This window comes from Schistocerca americana, chromosome 5, assembly GCF_021461395.2.
Source record: "Schistocerca americana isolate TAMUIC-IGC-003095 chromosome 5, iqSchAmer2.1, whole genome shotgun sequence".
NCBI classification, from domain to species: domain Eukaryota; kingdom Metazoa; phylum Arthropoda; class Insecta; order Orthoptera; family Acrididae; genus Schistocerca; species Schistocerca americana.
The window spans coordinates 373,355,010-373,374,151 of NC_060123.1; the positions used below are offsets into that span (position 1 = coordinate 373,355,010).

General features: G+C 44.0%; 1 protein-coding gene across 3 annotated transcripts in view; it reads right to left on the reverse strand.

Annotated features, from left to right (window-relative positions):
- The window catches only part of LOC124615515 (villin-1), a 376,118-nt gene that overhangs the window by 67,680 nt on the left and 289,296 nt on the right, over positions 1-19,142 (reverse strand). For all 3 annotated transcript variants that reach the window (XM_047143473.1, XM_047143475.1, XM_047143474.1), the window contains 2 exons: positions 9,538-9,734; positions 1,773-1,998 (listed from right to left, as the gene is read on the reverse strand). In XM_047143473.1, coding sequence (XP_046999429.1) covers positions 1,773-1,998; positions 9,538-9,734 — 423 coding nt within the window. The remainder of the gene's footprint in view (positions 1-1,772; positions 1,999-9,537; positions 9,735-19,142) is intronic.

A 19,142-nucleotide genomic window follows, 5' to 3' on the forward strand; every position in this document is an offset into this window, starting at 1 on the left:
CAATTCAGTTAAAGGGAATGGAAACCACTAAAAAGGGAAATCACAGTAATTGGAAAGATATCCATAAGTACAAAAAAGGTAACTGAAAACAAATCATGGGTAACAGGAGACATACTTCAGTTGATCAATGAAAGAAGGAAGTAGAAAAATGTTTAGAGAAATTCAGGAATACAGAAATAAACACATTCAGAAGTGATATAAATAGGAAGTGCTGCACAAGAAAAGTGAAGAAATGGATTCAAAAAATGGTGGTCAGAAGGATTGACTCAGCGTATAGGAAAGTCAGAACCAACTTCGGTAAAATTAACAGCGAGGATGGTAACATTGAGAGCACAATTGGGAATTCTGTTGTTAAATGCAGAGGAGAGAGTGGACAGGTTTAAAGATTACATTGAAAGCCTCTATGAGAGGGAAGACTTGTCTAACGACCTGACAAAAGAAGAAACTGGGGTTGACATAGAAGAGAAGAGGGATCCAGTATTAGTATCAGATTTTAAAAGAGCTTTGGAAGACTTAAGATCAAATAAGGCAATAGGGATGGATAATATTCCATCAGAATTTCTAAAATCATTGGTGGGAGTGTCAACAAAACGACAATTTACGTTGGTATGTAGAATGTATGAGACTGGCGATATACCATCTGACTTTCGGAAAAACGTTATTCACAGAAATCCAAAGATTGCAAGAGCCGATAAGTGTGAGAATTATCCCACAATCAGCTTAACAGCTCATGCATGCAACTAATACACAGAAGAATCGAAAAGAAAACCGAAGATCTGTTAGACGACGATTAGTTTGGCTTTAGAAAAGGTAAAGGTACCAGAGAGGCAGTTCCGACGTTGTGGCTGATAATGGAATCAAGACTAAAGAAAAATCAAGACATGTTCATAGGATTTGTCACCCCGAAAAAGCGTTCGACAATTTCAAATAGCGCAAGATGTTCGAAATTCTGAGGAAAAAAAGGGTAAATTTTAGGGAAAGATGGGTGGCATACAATTTGTACAAGAACCAAGAGGGAGCAATAAGAGTGGAAGACCAAGAACAAAGTGCTCAGCTTAGAAAGGATGTAAGACAGGGATCTTTTGCCCCTACTGTTCAGCCTATACATCGTAGACACAATGTCGGAAATAAAAAAAAAAGGTTGAAACCTGGAATTAAAATTCAAGGTGAAAGCATATCAGTGATAAGATTCGTTGATGACATTGCTATCTTCAGTGAAAGTGAAGGATTACAGGATCTGCTGAATGGAATGAGCAATCTAATGAGTACAGAATATAGACTGAGAGTAAACTGACAAAAGATAACAGAAATGATAACAGCGAGAAGTGTGCAGATTTGCTTACTTCTTAGTACTTAATTTCATAAATACCTAGCCGGCCGGAGTGGCTGTGCGGTTCTAGGTGCTACAGTCTGGAGCCGAGCGACCGCTACGGTCACAGGTTCGAATCCTGCCTCGGGCATGGATGTGTGTGATGTCCTTAGGTTAGTTAGGTTTAAGTAGTTCTAAGTTCTGGGCGACTGATGACCTCAGAAGTTAAGTCGCATAGTGCTCAGAGCCATTTGAACCATAAATACCTCAATTAATCTTCAGTAATACGACGTGTAATGCGTAAGCCCAGCTGCAGTGTGGCATACTACACACAATTTATATCTTAAGACTCTAAGACTTATCCACAATCACTAACTCACAATATGTGAAGTGAATGGCACTTGGTAAACCAACAAAGTCATCACACTTGGGCACTGTTGGAAGAAGAAAGAATGAGACATACCCGGGCTCCCTGAAGCCTTTCTGCATGGTTGGACTTCTTGCCTGTCCACACAAAGATGGTGTCCTTGGTGTCGAGGATGAAGACGTCGCCGCTGTTGAAGTGCTCCCAGCTGATGGATGGCATTTGCGTGACTGTGGGCAGCCGCCGTCCCTTGATGCGGAACAGTCGCGGCTCGAAATCGTCCGTCACCTCCTTCAGCCCGGACGCCACACCACCCTTCAGCACTCTGTCACAACACAGACGTTACTAACTTGGTATGGTGCTAACAGTTTGGGGAGATCTGCATGAGGGTTAAATCTTATTTGCAACTAAAGCTGTCAACAGGTGTTACTCAAGGCTTGATGTCATCGTACTAACTTCAGTTAAGGTTGTATTCATCATGTCGACTAGAAGAAATGTAATTCGTGTAACTTCTTTAATATAAGGCCTCTCAAGGGTGCTTCACACACAAAGGTCATGTTTGGTGAAGTGAAAGTTACAACAGAATAAACTATGAAATGCAGGATTCATATGCTGCAACTAAAGCTAACAGTACTCATGAAAAAATAAATAAATAAAAAGTAAAATCACAAATCCCATAAAACTGGTAAGGAGTTGGACACAGAGCAAACGTGGAAAGCTGGTAGTACACTGAGGCGACAAAAGTCATGGGACATCTCCAAATATCGTGTCGGATCTCCTGTTGCCGGCGTAGTGCAGCCACTCGACGTGGCATGAACTCAGCAGGTCGTTGGAAGTCCCCCGCAGAAATACTGAGACACGCTGTCTCTACAGCCATCCATAAATGAGAAAGTTTTGCCCGAGCAGGATGTTGTGCAAGGACGGACCTAGTGATTACGTCTCACAAATGTTTGACGGGATTCATGTAGGTCGATCCGGGTGGCCAAATCATTCGCTCAAACTGTTCATGTTATCAAAAGTATACGCAAAGAAGTGAGGGCTGGTGACATTGTATCTTTGTTTGGGAGCATGAAGTCCATGAATGGCTGCAGATGGTCTCCAGGTAGCTGAACAGAGCCATTCCCTGTCAATGAGTAGTTCAGTTGGACCAGAGGACCCAATCTATTCCATGTAAACACAGCCCACACCATTATGGAGCCACCACCAGCATGCACAGTGCCTTCGTAACAACTTCGGTCCGTGACTTAGTGGGGTCTCTCACCACACTTGAATCCTACAATTAGCTTTTACCAGCTGAAACAGGGACTCATCTGCCACCATTTTCCAGTCGTCTAGGGTCCAACCACTGTGGCCACAAGAACATCAGAGGTGCTGCAGGCGATGTCATGCTGTTCGCAAAGGCACTCGCTCGGTCATCTGTTACCATAGCCCATTAACACCAAGTTTCGGCGCACTGTCTAACCGATACGTTCGTCGGACGTTCCACCTTGAGTTCTGCGGTTATTTCACGCTGCGTTGCTTGTCTGTTAGCACCGACAACTCTACGCAAACGCCGCTGGTCTCGGTCGTTAAATGAATGCCATCGGCCACTGCATTGCCTGTGGCGAGCGAGTAGTGCCTGAGATTTGGTATCCTCAGCACACTCTGAACACTGCGGATATCGGAATACTGAATTCCCTAAAAATTTCCGAAATGGAATACCGCATGCCTCTAGCTTCAGCTACCATCCGCTTTCAATGTATGTTATTCCCCGTCGTGCGGCCATATCACGTCGGAAGCCTTTTCACGTGAATCACCTGGGTACAAATGAGAGCTCCGCCAATGCAACGCCGTTGTATACCTTGTGTAGATGATACTACCGCCATCTGTAAATGTATATGTCGCTATCCCATGACTTTTGTCACCGCAGTGTATAATCAACTGACTGTGGCGTCAGATCATGTCATCGTTACAAATACATAAAATAACTTTTACGCCGTAAAACACAAATCCATATGACTAAGTTATTTACGTGTTCCATAGATCATACTCAGGATAAACGTTATGACTGGAACGTTAACTGAATAAACATAAAAACGCATTTTATTAAATGAAAAACGTATTTGTAATTGGCCTAAATTGCAATTTTTTCAGTACAAACGAAGAATTATTTCTATTCAATAATTTCTCTACGGTAAATAAAGAGTTCTTAAGGACAAGCATCCTTAACTTACATTTTAAAAAACTTCCATTACTTGTCAGACATTTTATTTGAAGGGGTAGATTGTCAAGGTGTTTTATTGTTGCATATTTCACCTCTTTTCATGCCAAAGCTGGCTTCATTAAAGGGTAGTGCGGATCATTTTTCTTTTCGTGTTATATTTGTGAATATCTCTGTTACTCTCCATTTCAGATGAATTGTTGACAAATTTTGTAAGAGAGTAAATGCACTATGAGCTGTGGTTAATATTCTCAGCCATTTAAAGAGATACCTGCGAGATGTAGGTGTGTGACTCCCACACAACTTTCTCATTATTTTCTTTTACGCAATGAATAATTTTTGCCTAAGCAAGGAGTAACCCCAAATATGATCTGAGGAACCAGCGAACAGAAACAGAGAATTCGAGTGAACGTGATTTGGGACGTAATGATAGAGTTAAGGGAAGAAAAATAAATTTGTTTACTATTTCTCTCTTTTTCATTAATCCCCTCAGTTTCTGCCTTAGGAAACGAAACCAAAAACATTCATAAGAAGGAGGTTGCAGCTTTGAGGGAACTGACAGTAGTAGTTTAATATGTAAATTGCACAGTATTCAAACCTTAACCTCCATTTATCAGTTACGCTGCGAAGAAGAAACACTTGATCTTTCCTTAGTCAGAGGAACCGTCCGGAGCCGAATCATAAATTTCAGAACGTCGACTCCCAGTGAAAGACTGCAAAGCATACATACTCTTTCTCTTGATAATATTAGCGCTTAATTTTTTAGTTGACACTGTGCAGCCTTAGTTTGCTTAGAATTATCGTTAATTTCTTTGAAGCGTGTCGAGAGTTTGCATGGCAGTTTGCCGGAATTGCAGCAATAATGCTTTTGTGACAATTGAACGTTTGATACTGGAGTTATGTAAGAAGAGTATGCAGAAAATCGGCAGATTTGTGTCCCTCTGAGCGGAAGTTAGAATTTTGCACCGAGAATCCACATTCTAGTTAATTGACACGCAGTATTTCTCCCTCACTTGCCGATTGATAAAAAACCCTGAAGATGCCACTACTAATGCAATATTGTGCAACAGAAGATGATGGTAGGTAACATGATCGAAAAACAAACACTTATCCAGATTTGATCATTTCACGAAACACAAAACTGGAGTTATGGTACACATAATTTACGTCAGGATATGATCATACACTGCTGACCGCTGAAACTGTAGCACCAGGAACGATAACAAATAACAAACTTCACACAATATAAATACAGGGTGGAATAATGACAATGTTAGGAAAAGGATAGGTTGCTACTCACCAAATAGCGGAGATGTTGAGTCGTAGATAGGCACAACAAAAAGACCCTCAAACTCACACACACATGACGACAGTGCATGATGAGAGAAGCAATCTGTGTGGTGGGGAGGGATAACGGTGAAAAATGCCTTCTGGCAACGTTCGTTCTCGTTAGACCTCCACACACGGATACGTCCGTCGTGATGCTGTTTGGAGAAATGGGACAACGTGATTCCACTCTTGCTTCCCTCAGGGCGCACCTCCGCCGGCTTGCATCTCCTCAAGGGAAGCCGCAGCACAGGTCCCCGCGGTGCTGCAGACGTCGTCCTACAGACAGTCTGGACACATGTCTAGCTGCAAAGCGTCAGTTTCTTGATTCAAGGTTCGTGACATCACTTAACGATTCTGTACGGCCGAGCGAACAACGTGTCTGTTCCTGGGGAGCTAACCGCGTCGGGCCGTTGAGATCCTGCGAGGCGTTAAGTATGAATCCGTTGATTCCATATCCGCATGACAGTCGTGGTACCCCGACCAACGCGAGCAGTGTTACTGCTGAACAATAAATTGCTGTCCCGATACGACACGACGCTGCCACTGTCTGATTCCGACATTTGCTGGTAGATCTTTTCCTTTCTTCCGGTAGGCACAACACTATCTTCTCACCAACAACCAATGTTCAAATACGATATCTGAATGACGAACTGTGATGCTACACTCCCCATGGATGATAAACTAGTATGGCCACATCTGGATTAGGTTCATTAGAGATCAACAAGCCCTTGAGGCTAGCAAATATGAAATAATTAGTTTTGACTATAATCTGGCTGCTGTCGGAGCACGAAAAGGCCAATATGCTCCTCTTTAAAAGACTGACACTGCAGTAGGGAACAAGCCGCCTCTATCCCCATTCAGCCTCCCTCACCAAAACTTTTGACATGCAAATACATTCGTGCTCTTTTAACACATAACATTCTAAATCCTTTTACCCAATGTCTCGCTATAGTGAAGCCTTCACACTCAGCGTCTCCCACTTACTGACACTGTCTACCTTTACAGCAGGCTGGGCTGCTTCTAGAAAACAAATCCCGTACGTCAATAAAGTTTGACAGTTTAATTATATATTTCGACACATTTACATACTTTGACAAAAATTAAGTACACACAACATACGGTCAAAACAAAATCGCTTCCCATCCAATGTTAAGTTAATGTTACAACGGCACATTTTTAGGCTACACCTACAGAATACCAAAACATGCGGTATTATATCCGCAGGTACAAAGAAAATCGAATGGCAAAATAATATTTTTTAAGGCGTTTACTCCGGCAGGTGGCACCATCGAATAATTTCCAGGTCAAGCTATTCTGTATAGGCGTGAAGTGTCCATTATACTGATAGGGCGCGTAATAAAGCTTTATTGGTGAAAAAATGTCGACTGAAAACATAGTCTGGTGACCTCAGAACCCTTGCGATGACTACCGTCGGTTAAAGCTTCATTTACGTCTCAGACAGGATATTTTACGTGCATAAGTACTGTGACACTGAATCTCTGGATCCCTTTAATTGATAACTATAACTAAAAAAGTTTCAAGGTCCCTCGAGATCATCATCATATGGTAAAAATTTCAACGATTAGCCATGAACAGAAATTATAGAAGTGGCCGTCCCCACGATTGGTACTTTTAGTACCCAAAAATCATGGTTTTTCCGAGGTTTGCTCAGGAACCGCCCATGAACAAATCGTGATTTTATAAACTGTCTAAGGCCTACCCTAGACCAGACTTTATGCAAAAGATTTGCTCCATCTGCGTGAGCTAGAGGAAGTGTGTAATGTTTAAATTTTGACCCTGTACTCTATGATAGCTACAGTATGCTTGTTTTTCTGATAGGTATAAAAATGGGCGCCTGGTCAAGGGCTATCGAAAACATTTTACCCCTTATCTCTGTGATCAACAGAATCCGAGATATGACTCCCTGAAAAATCGCATTTTCGCGCTCGGGCTCTGTCGTCCACGGACCGATTTGTGATATAGTAGTTAGGCGGCCGGACAAGAGATACCAAATAGACAGAGATGATTCCCCAGTATGGAAGTACTGTTCAAAATTTTTTGCTGGTCGTAAGTTCACTCAATTTAGAAGTTAGTAATTTTCACCAAGAAGGCGTTTTACTGTGTAAAGGAGCCTTTTGCGCTAAGTTTGAACGGTGTTTCGGGCATAATCATACCAGAGAGGCATCAGAAACCGTTTCGGGCCAGTGTCTGGCGCCATAATATTAGGTTGGCTATGAAAAGCAGAGCCATTTGAGGGGTCAGCCTTTTCTTCGAAATCCGGGGTTTTAAACGACTCCCACAACAAGAAGTTAGTCGAACTGGGACCCGTGTTTTTCTGCCATCAAGACGCGTTTCAATGGCTGCTACAGTTAGTTTCCGGACCATACGATGCTACAACTGAAACACCATGCTGAATATTTAACTGAATGCTACAGGCACCACAAGGTTGATAAAAGATTGCCGGTTAGTCGTAGAAACAGCGAACGATCTGTTTAATCGCTAATTGCCTCAATCACATCATTCGGAGTAACAATGGCAACTCTTTTGATTGTACTAGGACCACCGTCGCCTCCAAGCCTCCACTAAGGTAATCTATGTTCTTCTGTCATGTGCCATCATTATACAATGTCTCTCTTGCTCACCCTCAATTACATGTATTATTTCTTCATTTTGTATGCATCCTATGATTATTTATGCGTGTGGTTTTTCTTGGCTGGCCGAGCGTTGCCTCCCGGTCCAGTAATATCTTTATCGTATGCAGGCATTTTTCCCGTCTATTTCAGTGCCTTTCTGTCTTGTTAAGTCGCGTGAGCTTGAGTATTAATGTATTTGGGCATCTTTTATCGACACATTTAATGAATGTGTAGTCGACTCTTATTTAAGTAGCGTTGTGCTACCCACTTCCGTCCTTAACCTATCATCACGCCTGATCTATTCTTCTGTGATTGTGAAAATAATTACGTATGAATTCGATGTTTTAGGCACAGCGAGGTCAGTGAGTAGAATAGTGGATGTTCGTATCCAGGCTACATAGTTGGGAACGCGATTTAACATTTACCCCAAACTGCAGCATAATCTTTCCTTGTACGGGGTGAACATTAATAAAAACGAGAAAAACTGCAGGGACTAATTCCTGACTGGAAATGGAGGAAGACAAAGGAACGTGCAGGGAGAAGACGGACTGCGCGTACCCCTGATTTGGAGGACCGGGTTCTACAGGATACTGAGACGAATGCTAGTACAAGTTCCATGCAAGTGGCCCACCAACATGGTGTAAGCCAAAGTACGATTATGTGTATCCTGCATGACAACCGCTACTATCCCTATCACCTGAAAACGACTGCAAGGAGTATCAGCAGCGGATTTCCCTCTACGGGAAGAATTTTGTCGATGGTTTTTGCAGAAGACCATTATAATTAAGGGATTTCTATCAGTCCTCTTTACCGACTAAGCAACATTTACCAAAAATGTTATCATCACTCTGCATAGTCGTCATCCGTGGGATACAGACAATTATCAGGGAATTGTCATCAGCATCGGTTCAGCCTCAATCTGTGGGCACAGATTCTCGGCGACCACATACTTGGACCGGTTATTATTCCACAATGCCTCGACGGAGGAGCGTAGCTGGACTCCATGCAGAATACTTTGCCTGGGCTGTTTGAGAACGTGTCTTTGGCAATACGACAGGTTATGTGATTTCTGCGTGACGGAGCACCACTCCACTTCCGTATTACAGCTCTCCGATGTCTCAACATCATCTGCTGCGGATGTTGGGTAGGACGTGGAGGCCTTGTAGCACGGCATGCTAGGTAAACAGACTTAGACCACCTAGATTTTTACTTCTTGAGGTATCTGAAAAGCTGAACCAATTCTTGATGTGCAGACCACTCAACAGCGTGTTCACAATGCCTATGGCGCTTTTCGGAGAGAGGCCCGAACGTGCGAAATAGTGCAGCTATTCACGAGGCGTCGCCTGAAAGCGTGCATTACGTCCTACGGAGTCCACTTTGAACACCTGTTGTAATGTGGGTGCGACGCAGCTCTGCACTGTATTCCGGGACGATTTGTCGCCATTTCACCTACACCGTCCGATTCAGGACACATGATCGTAGCACCTTCTTTCCTCCGTTCCCAGTCAGTAATCCGTCCTACAATTTTTCAGGTTGATTGATGTTCACCCTGTATACAGAATGTAAATGGTGTTACTCTACCCACATCGTGCGGCTGCGCTGAACTGCTAATCATTTACGCATGCAAACATGTACTACACTTGATGGTGCCAGCACTGCCTTAGCCCGGTCGCAGTGCAGCGCGCCTGTGCAGCGTACTCACGTGATGCCGGATCTGAAGTAGGCCTTGAAGCGCGCCGACTCGGCGCCCTGGACCTCGCGGTGCTGGATGGGGCTGCCGCCCAGGTAGTCGTCCAGCTCGACCGTCTTGTAGGCCGCCGTCGCCGCCTCGTCCTGCGAAGTCTCCGCGCCCAGCCAGTAGTGCAGGTGCACCTCCGCCGAGCCGCGCACCGGCTCCGCCTGGCCCACAAGCGACACCATTAACACAATTCACATTCACATTTGTTAGGCAACTGAAACAGTTCGTCACTACTTTCTTTTTCCTAATGCTATCCTGCTGTGTATACAGTGCTCGGTTTGCTTGTTACGAAATACACTGACGGAAAAAATCACAACACCAAAAAATAGTTAGTGTAGTGTAATGAAATTTCGGGAATACCTCTGTCTCGGTAACATATTTAAGTGATCAACATCGCTAGGTCACAGGTTAATGTAAGTGCGAGATAAGCCACTGCAAATCTGAAATGCTGGCACATTAACAACCGGTCTAACAACCAGAATATTGAATGCAAGCACGCAAACGTGCATGCATCCTGTTGTACAGGTGGCGGGGTCAGTTTGTGAGATGGAGTTCAATGCCTGTGCAGTTTGTCTGTCAACACAGGGACGGGTAATGCTGTTTGTGGATGACACTGGAATTGTTGTCCGATGATGTTCGATATGTGCTCCACTGGAGACAGAACTGGTGATCGAGCAGGCCAAGGCAACACATCGACACTCTGTAGAGCCTGTTGGGTTACAACTGGGGTAGGTGGATGAATGTTATCCTGTTGGAAAAACACCTCTTGCCATACTGTTCATGAATAGTATGACAACCGCACGAATCGCCAGAGTGATGTGCAAATTTGCAGTCAGCGTGCGTGGGATAACTGCGGGAGTACTCCTGTTGTCATTCGAAATCGCACTCCAGACCATTACTCCAGGTGCAGGTCCAGTGTGTCTAACACGCAGACAGGTTGGTTGCATGCCCTCAATTGACATCCTCCTAACCAACACACGGTGACCACTGGCACCGAGACAGAACCAGACTTCGTTAGGAAGTACAACAGACCTCCACCCAGCCCTCCTATCAGCTCTCGCTCGACACCACAGAAGTTGCAAATGGCGGTGGTTTGGGTTCAGTGGAATGCACGCTACAGGGTGTCTGGCTCATAGCTGTCCTTGAAGTAAACGATATGTAACAGTTCGTTATGTCATCGTGGTGCCAACCGCTGCTCAGATTGCCGTTCCAGATGCAGCAGGATGCGCCAGACCTATGTGTGAAACACGATGGTCTTCCCTCTCGAATGTGACAAGTGGCCATCTGGAGCCCGATATTCTTGCGACCATACATTACCGTGACCACCTCTACCAACAGTCATGTACAGTGGCTACATTCCTGCCAAGTCTTTCTGCAATATCGCAGAAGGAGCATCCAGATACTCGTAGCCCTATTACACGACCTTGTCCAAACTCAGTGAAGTGTTGATAACGGCGTTCAGGCATTCTTGCCTGACATCAACTCGACACCACGTCCAATCTCAAAGATAACTGACGTTTACAAGCGTTGCATCGTATATCTAAACTAAAACTGATTTACATCCTCATAGTGGCGCTACTATCGCCACTCAATAGACATCTTTCAGATGGAGAAACACGGCTACCAACTTTCGTTTATGTCGCACTCCTTCTTGCAATTTTTTTCCGTCACTGTAACTTTTGCTGCAGACTCTCACGATTTCTTGTATTTATATCTTGCACGGCACGTTTCGGAAAATGATTCCCACTCTCAAGTGCATTTTCGTGTATTATAGCATTTATGCGTGAGTTTTGCGATGTTCGAGATGCTAATTATCTGAAGCCTTATTGAAATACACTGCCTGAAAAACATCACTGAAGCACCCCAGAAGAGGAGGAAGAAACGAAATACAACTTCAAGGGTTGATAGAGTATGTGATGTTACTGGAGTGTTTCCGAAATGGACTCAAAAATTGTTCAAATGCCCCTGAGCACTATGGGACTTAACGTCTGAGGTCATCAGTCCCATAGAACTTAGAACTACTTAAACCTACCTAACCTAAGGACATCACACACATCCATGCCCGAGGCAGAATTCGAACCTGCGACCGTAGCGGTCGCGCGGTTCCAGACTGTAGCGCCTAGAACCGCTCGGCCATTCCGGCCGGCCGACTCAAATTTGCAAATAACTTGGCAGTATGAGCCCACTTGTCAGTACGATGTGGTACATCTCTGGCCTGGATGAATGCAGTGATTTGGTTGGAAAGGGTGTCATAAAACAGTTGCATTACATACTGAGGCAAGATGGCCCAAAACTATCGTAACTGGTCCTGTACACTGGCTCTGGGATGGAACTGACTTCCGAGCTGGTCTCACACTTGTTCTATTGGGGTCAGATCTGCGAATATTGCTGACCCCGGGAGTACCTCCCTTGTGTGGACGAGCATTGTCTTGTTGCAAAATGGCACCACGACACTGCTGCGTGAGAGGTAATACACGAGGACGCAGAATGCCCGTTAACTACCGCTGTGCTATCAGAATTCCATCAGCGATTACCAGCCATGACGTAAGGCCATACTCGCTGCCTCTCCACACCATGGCTCCAGGATTAACACCACTGCGCCTGTCCAAAACATTATAAGACTAAGACCTCTCCCCCTAATCCGACCCCATAACTGTCAATGATGGTCATCCAGTGTAGCACAGAGCCGCGTTTCATAACCGAACACAGTTCGACACCAATCATCCGCAGTCCCTGATTCCCATTCAGGCCACCACGCCAAATCCAACCGTTTGTGTTGTGGTGTTGACGGCAGCCTACACATGGAACACTAATCTCCTATTCCGGCTGCTGCTAGTCACTGACCAACAGTGTGCGATGACGCAATGTTCCAGGAAGGGGTCATGAAGTGCTTGGTTCACAATGCCGCAGTCCACCATCGTTGTTGTAGGATGTGTTCCACTGGAGCCTGTCCTCGTGTTCCCATGCGGTGCAGCATCAACATCTACTACATATTCCGCAAGTCACTGTATAATGCGTGGCGGAGGGTACCTTGTACCACTATTAGTCATTTCCTCTCCCGTTCTACACGCAAATAGGGCGAGGGAAAAACGATCTCTGTACGAGCGCTAACTTCTCTATCTTAGTGGTCCTCACACGAACTGTACGTCGGCGACAGCAGTATCGGTCTGCAGTCAGCTTCAAATGTCGGTTCTCTAAATGTTCTCAATAAAGTTCTTCACAAAGAACGTCGCCCCCCCCCCCCGCCCCCCCCCCCCCCCTGCCCCCTGGCTCCAGAGATTACCACCTGAGTTCCCGAAACGTTAACGTCTCCGTAGTGCTCGCATCTTTTTCGAACCTACCGTTAACAAATCTAGCAGCCCACCTCTTAATTGTTTCGATGTCTTCCTTTAATACAATCTGGTGCGCGTCGCAAATACTCGAGCAGTACTCAAGGATGGGCCGCACTAGTGCCAGATATGCGGTCTCCTTTACAAATGAACCACACTTACCTAAAATTCTCCCAATAAACCGAAGTCGACCATTCTGCTTTCTTACCACAATCCTCACACGCTTGTCCATTTCATATCGCTTTGTGACGTTACGCCTAGACATTTAATCGACACGACTGTCAAGCTGCACATATTGCGGCTTCCATTTTTCTTACTCATCTGCATTCACTTACATTTTCCAACATTTACAGGTAGCTGCCATTCACCACACCAACTAGAAATTCTGCTTAAGTCATCTTGTATCCTCCTACAGTCACTCAACGACGATTTCTTCCCGTTCACAACACCACCTTCAGAAAACAGCCGCAAATTGTTACTCACCCTGTCAGCCATATCACTTATGTATATAGAAAATAACAGCGGTCTGTCACACTTCCCTGGGGCACTCCTGACGGTAACATTGTCTGTGATGAACGTCCGTCAAGGACACCAAACTGGATTCTGTTACTTAAGAAGTCTTCGAGCCACTCTCATATCTGGGAACCTATCCTGTATGCCCGTACCTTCGTTAACAGTATGCAGTGGGCTAATGAGTCAAATACTTTTCGGAAATCTAGGAATATGGAGTCTACCTGTTGCCCTCCATCCATAGTTCTCAGTACATAATTTGAGAAAAGGGCAAGCTGAGTTTCGTACGAGATACGTTTTCCAAAAACGTGCTGACTCGTGGACAGAAGCTTTTCGGCCACAAGGAAATTTATTATATTCTAACTGAAAATACGTTCAAGAATTCTGCAGCAGACCATGTTAAAAATATTGGTCCGTAATTTTACTGTTCTTATATACAGGAGTCGCTTGCACATTTTCCCAGACGCCTCGGACTTCGGTTGGGCGAGAGATTCGCGACAAATGCGAGCTAAGTAAGGGCGGTTAGGCGAGAGATTCGCGATAAATGCGAGTTAAGTAAGGGCCCAATGCCGTAGAGTAATCTTTGTAAAACCTAATTGGAATTCCATCAGTACCTGGCGACTTTTTTGCTTTCAACACTATCAGTTGTTTCTCTACGACAGGACTGTGTCGTTCGTACGGAAAGTTCGTGCGATTCTCCTGCGTGAGGACCCCTGTCACATCCGAATGTCCCACAAATCTGGATATTGCACGACTCTACCAGCCGGCTAAATAGAGACTCAGAATGAGGCCCTCTCTAAAATCTGTCCGGTGCTGGTAACATTGTCTCAGACTGGTGTGCAGCGTCTGCCTGTACTTCACAGTAATCATTCAACACCTCACGCTGTTCACGTCTCTTACAAACCCTACAATGACTGATAGCAATACCTGACCACGAAGAACACTAAGTCATTCTGGTGGTCACTGTACCTGTCAGAGAGAAGTGCAACTCTAGGCACTTGCATATCCGCCGATGGCGTGTGTGAGTACGAAGTTACAGTGACATCCGACTATGTCTTCAGGGTGCATCACTTTTTTGGTCAGGCAGTATGTATAAACACTACCAGTTTCGTAATTAATGATGGATCTTTATAGGTACTCGTAGTTAACTGCGAAATTTGGAAATAAAACTTTAGTTACAGTTTTCTCGTACTCCTCTTACTCAGAAATTCACATATATTAAACATCACTTACCAGTCACACACTATAAGCTACTCTTTTTCTGGTCTCTGAAACTCGGCTGGCTTTGGGCCGCTACGGAAAGTTTACGCTCGTTACCAGCCTTGGTTACAGAGCAATATTAATGCGTTTCCCTTATAAGCTATAAACTGGCTGCCTTGAGAGAAAGAGGGGGTGATTATACCAGCCAATATACCAAAAGCCGATCGCAAAATTTCGTTCGCAGCATTCTCTACTACTGAGCCACCTTATTATAGTGTGCGATTAGTAAACAGTTCTAACTGCACAGTGCACACCAAAGACAGGAAAGCACAATAACAAACAAGCACAAAGGTATTTTACATATAGACAGCAGTGATGCTGCAGATCGTCTATGGAGTACGTGTATTATTCTATGGTGCTTATATTTTTCCTGTCTAATCCGACTTATTACCCGCTTATACATTAATTACAAGTCTACTTATTTCCATGTATCACAATTTCATTAGATTATTTAATGAGACTATAGAAGCATGTGAAGAAATTCATTGAGTTACTTTCCAGTTTATCATTCAATCTTTTGTCTTCATATTTTTTCTGATGTGAATATATTTCCAGATCTTCCTAAAACATCCGTATTATGACCTTCATGATCTTTTTTTATCTGTTTCCATTCCCAGTCACGTACTCTTCTGCTTCAGAAAATGAGATGACCATATCGAAATTCAGTAGAAACACTATAACCTTTCTCATTTTTGCCTGAATCCTCTATCAGCTACTACTTCTACTACTACTACTACTACTACTACTACTACCACTACTCTCCTCACATTACAGTATGTAGCTTGTTAAATGTGCAGGTACACTATCTGATCAAAAGTATCCGGAACCCGTACGTAATTCTGAAATGACCACTACCTGCCACGAGAGGAAGACTAGCCAATATAACGGAGAGCGAGAGTGCTGTGATGTCAGCAGAGAACCAGTAACAGCAGAGTTGGTCACTCGGGGGATCTCAGTGCCTTTGAAAGTCGAAAGTGAAACAGAACTATCAGGGAATTTCAAGATCTTTAAACCTGTCCATGTCAACTGTAGTTGATGTTACTGTGAAGTGGAAACGTGAAGGAACAGTCGCAGCTAAACAAGGCTAGGCAGTGCTCATGTACTGACGGACGGAGAGCGTAGAGCATTGTGGTGGATGGTATTAAAAAATCGCATAAAATCAGCGGAAGAAATCACTGCTGAGTTCCGAAGTGCTACGAGCAGTCCAACTGGCTCAGTCATTGTACGTCGAGTATTAAAAAGAGCGGGTTGTAGAGGTGGAACAGTTCCTCGTAAGCCACAAATTTGTGTAGTTAATGCTAAGTGACACTCGAGGTGGTGCAAAGAGCGACGTCACAACTCGGCAGTGGATACATGGAAAAGAGTGATTCGGAGTGGCTAATCTCGCTGTACCCTGCGTCAATCCGATCAAGGAGTTTTGGTTTGGTGAATGCCTAGAAAAGTTATCTGCCATCATGTCTAGTACCGACAATGAAGAACGGAGGAGGTAGTGTTGCAGTATTGGCGTTTTTTTCGTGGTTAGGGCGTGGTCCCCTTACTGCACTTAAGAGAACACTAAATGCGGAAGGATATGAACACATGTTAATACACTGTGTACTGCGTACTGTAGCGGAACAGTTTGGTGATGATTGATTGTGTCAGCCTGTGCATCCTGTGATAAAGCACCATCTGTGAGGCATAGTCTGTGGACAATAATATTCCTGAAATGGACTGACCTGCTCAGACTGCCGGACCTGAACCCAATGAAACACCTTCGCTTCAAACTCCAGCGTCCAACATTAATACCATCTCTGGTTTCGACCATTGAGGAGTAATGTGGTGCCATTTCTCCACAGACATTCAAACACTTGATTGAAAGTATCACCAGCAAAATTAAAGCCGTCATAAAGGTGAAGGATGGACATGCCCCATCTTTAGTCCTCTAATAGGTGTCCGGACACTTTTTATCAGATAATGTAAGTATCACCAGTGGTCATCACATACCACAGAGTAACGCTCTGTGTCTTGTCAGCAATATTGTCATCTTTATATTCCAGGTCAAGGAATAATAAACTTCATTGTTACAGTACGCAGTTTATCAAACCGTTCGTACTAGGTGAGCCTTAACTATTGCTCTCTGCTTCCATGTCTGAATTTATTTCTTGCCCGCTTTTGTATCGTGTAGTGATTACGTTCCACCAATACTTCGTTATGGTGTCAAGTAGGGCTGAGGGATTCTTTCTGGTTGTCTTCCCTTCTCTGCTGGGGTTCCCTGTCTTCGGTGTGGTTAGTCTAACAGTATACTTTAAACTCTTTGTTTTAGAAAAGTGCATCAGTTAAACCATTCAGTGTGTCGAAAACCACGCTACTTCGATCAAGCTGTAGATTTTTTTTATCCCTTAAGGGCCTGTCTTCGAGTACATGCTCTTACCGCTGTCAGGGAACATTCCCAAAACACGACTAACGAGGTGGTGCTATGGTTATGATAATGCATTCGCGGTCGGGAGAAACGGGATTCAGTTTCCCTTCATGCCATCCAGATTTCGGTTTCCATTGTTCCGGTAAACGGCTTACAGCAAATGACTAAATGGTTCCTTCCAACAGGACGTGGCAGACTTTCTGCGTCCCCCTTGTCCAGTTTAAACTGATGCCCTGTCTCTACTAACCTCGATGTTGACGGGACATTAACCACTAATCTACGTTTCATTTATCATTCCCATAACAAGGGTTTCTCAATCCATCTGCCATAACTCACCTTAAGCAGTATATGGTTCATGCCCAGAGAGGAAGTGAATCATTCCTCTAATTAGTTAGGCATAGTACCTTAATTGTCTCCCTTACTACAATGAGAAAGTAAAATCGTTTCCTTTCCATGCCTGAAAAATTTCGTTTAGCGAAAATTGTAGTCTTAGTTTGTTGGTGTTTCACCAAGAGTCTGTTTCTTTTAAGGTGCTACCTTTTCTGAAGCCTGCACCCATTCCTTCTTTTCTTTACAAACACAAAGAGCTTATCACTATGAATGTACTGAAGTCGTCGGTAGGTGCTGTGCTGAGACAACTTTGTTTCGTCACTCCCTTTTAACCTACCTCCGTCAGCTAAATACAGGCTCTCCGCTGCAGAGTGGAAGTTCAATTCCGATTTCCACAATAGTTTTCTCCTCTGTTTTCTCGTCATTGTGGCAACTCGTTTCAACAAGTACGACCCATGGAACAAACAATGGCGCCATCGCCCCTATTGCATCTAGTATACGATCTTGACTGAGGGTAATTTGCATGCCATGGATGGTGAGATATCAGTTAAACCACTATATCTACAGTGGTGCAATTAACACGCGTCCTTCGCTACTTTTCGTTTGTAGGTGACACTTCGTAGAGAACTTACTTGGCTTTTCATAAATATGATCTGTATTCACTCTTATCTGCTACAAGCTGAAGATGGTATGTCAGAAACAGAATTAAGTATTGAAAAAGTGAAAAAGGAGATTAAGAGACATGATATAGCTGGCTCTCATGGAGCTCTGATAAAATACGTAACACGTATTACATAAAGAGCTTACAACTGACAGAACTTTGTTGAATAACTTACAGATATCTATGTGCCAATCAGCAGGCCGATGTGGCCGAGCGGTTCTAGGCGCTTCAGTCTGGAACCGAGCGACCGATACGGTCACAGGTTCGAATCCTGCCTCGGGCACGGATGTTTGTGATGTCCTTAGGTTAGTTAGGTTTCAGTTCTACGGGACTGATGACCTCAGATGTTAAGTCCCATAGTGCTCAGAGCCATTTGAACCGTTTTTGTGCCAATCTCTTTCTGGTTGCTCGTCATTAACAGCTGGTTACAGACAATAGATCCGTGATATGTAAGCACTGTCTATAATGAACGTAACACGTTTTCATGCAGTGGATTGGACTTACGTGTGTCACTCCTATCAAATATTCAATCTTTCTCTTGTTATCATCTCTTCTCTGTGCCCAAGACTCCTGCCCTTCCCACAGGGAGTAATTAGTGGTGGGAAGAGCTGTGACACAAAATCTAGTTGGATAGTTTTTCTGGCTGGTAATGCAGGCCTTCTGGTGGTCCACGTCACGCTATCTAAGAGCTATATGGATTCAGTGTAAGTGAAGTAGTCTTCTGAACGACACTTTTCAAAATAATGGCGTCGCTGCTGCTTTGAATTTTGTAAATCTGAAATCCTTCAGACTTCTTCTCATCTCTGAGAAAGTGATTTACTTTCAGGGGAAAGAATCGTTTACGCAACAGGTATAGTCATACAGGGAACTTAATGAGCGAACTGAGGAAAATACCGCCATAAGAGGGAAAGAAATCAAAAGTATAAGGTATAATGACTGAGGTTCGTTATCATACGTAAGTGGTCTCTTACCAATTCAGCTACATCTCCTGCAATTCACAGTTAAGTTCCTGGCAGAGGTTAATCGAATCACCTTCAAGCTACTTCTCTATTGTTCCCTCTCGAAAGACGCACGAAAAAAA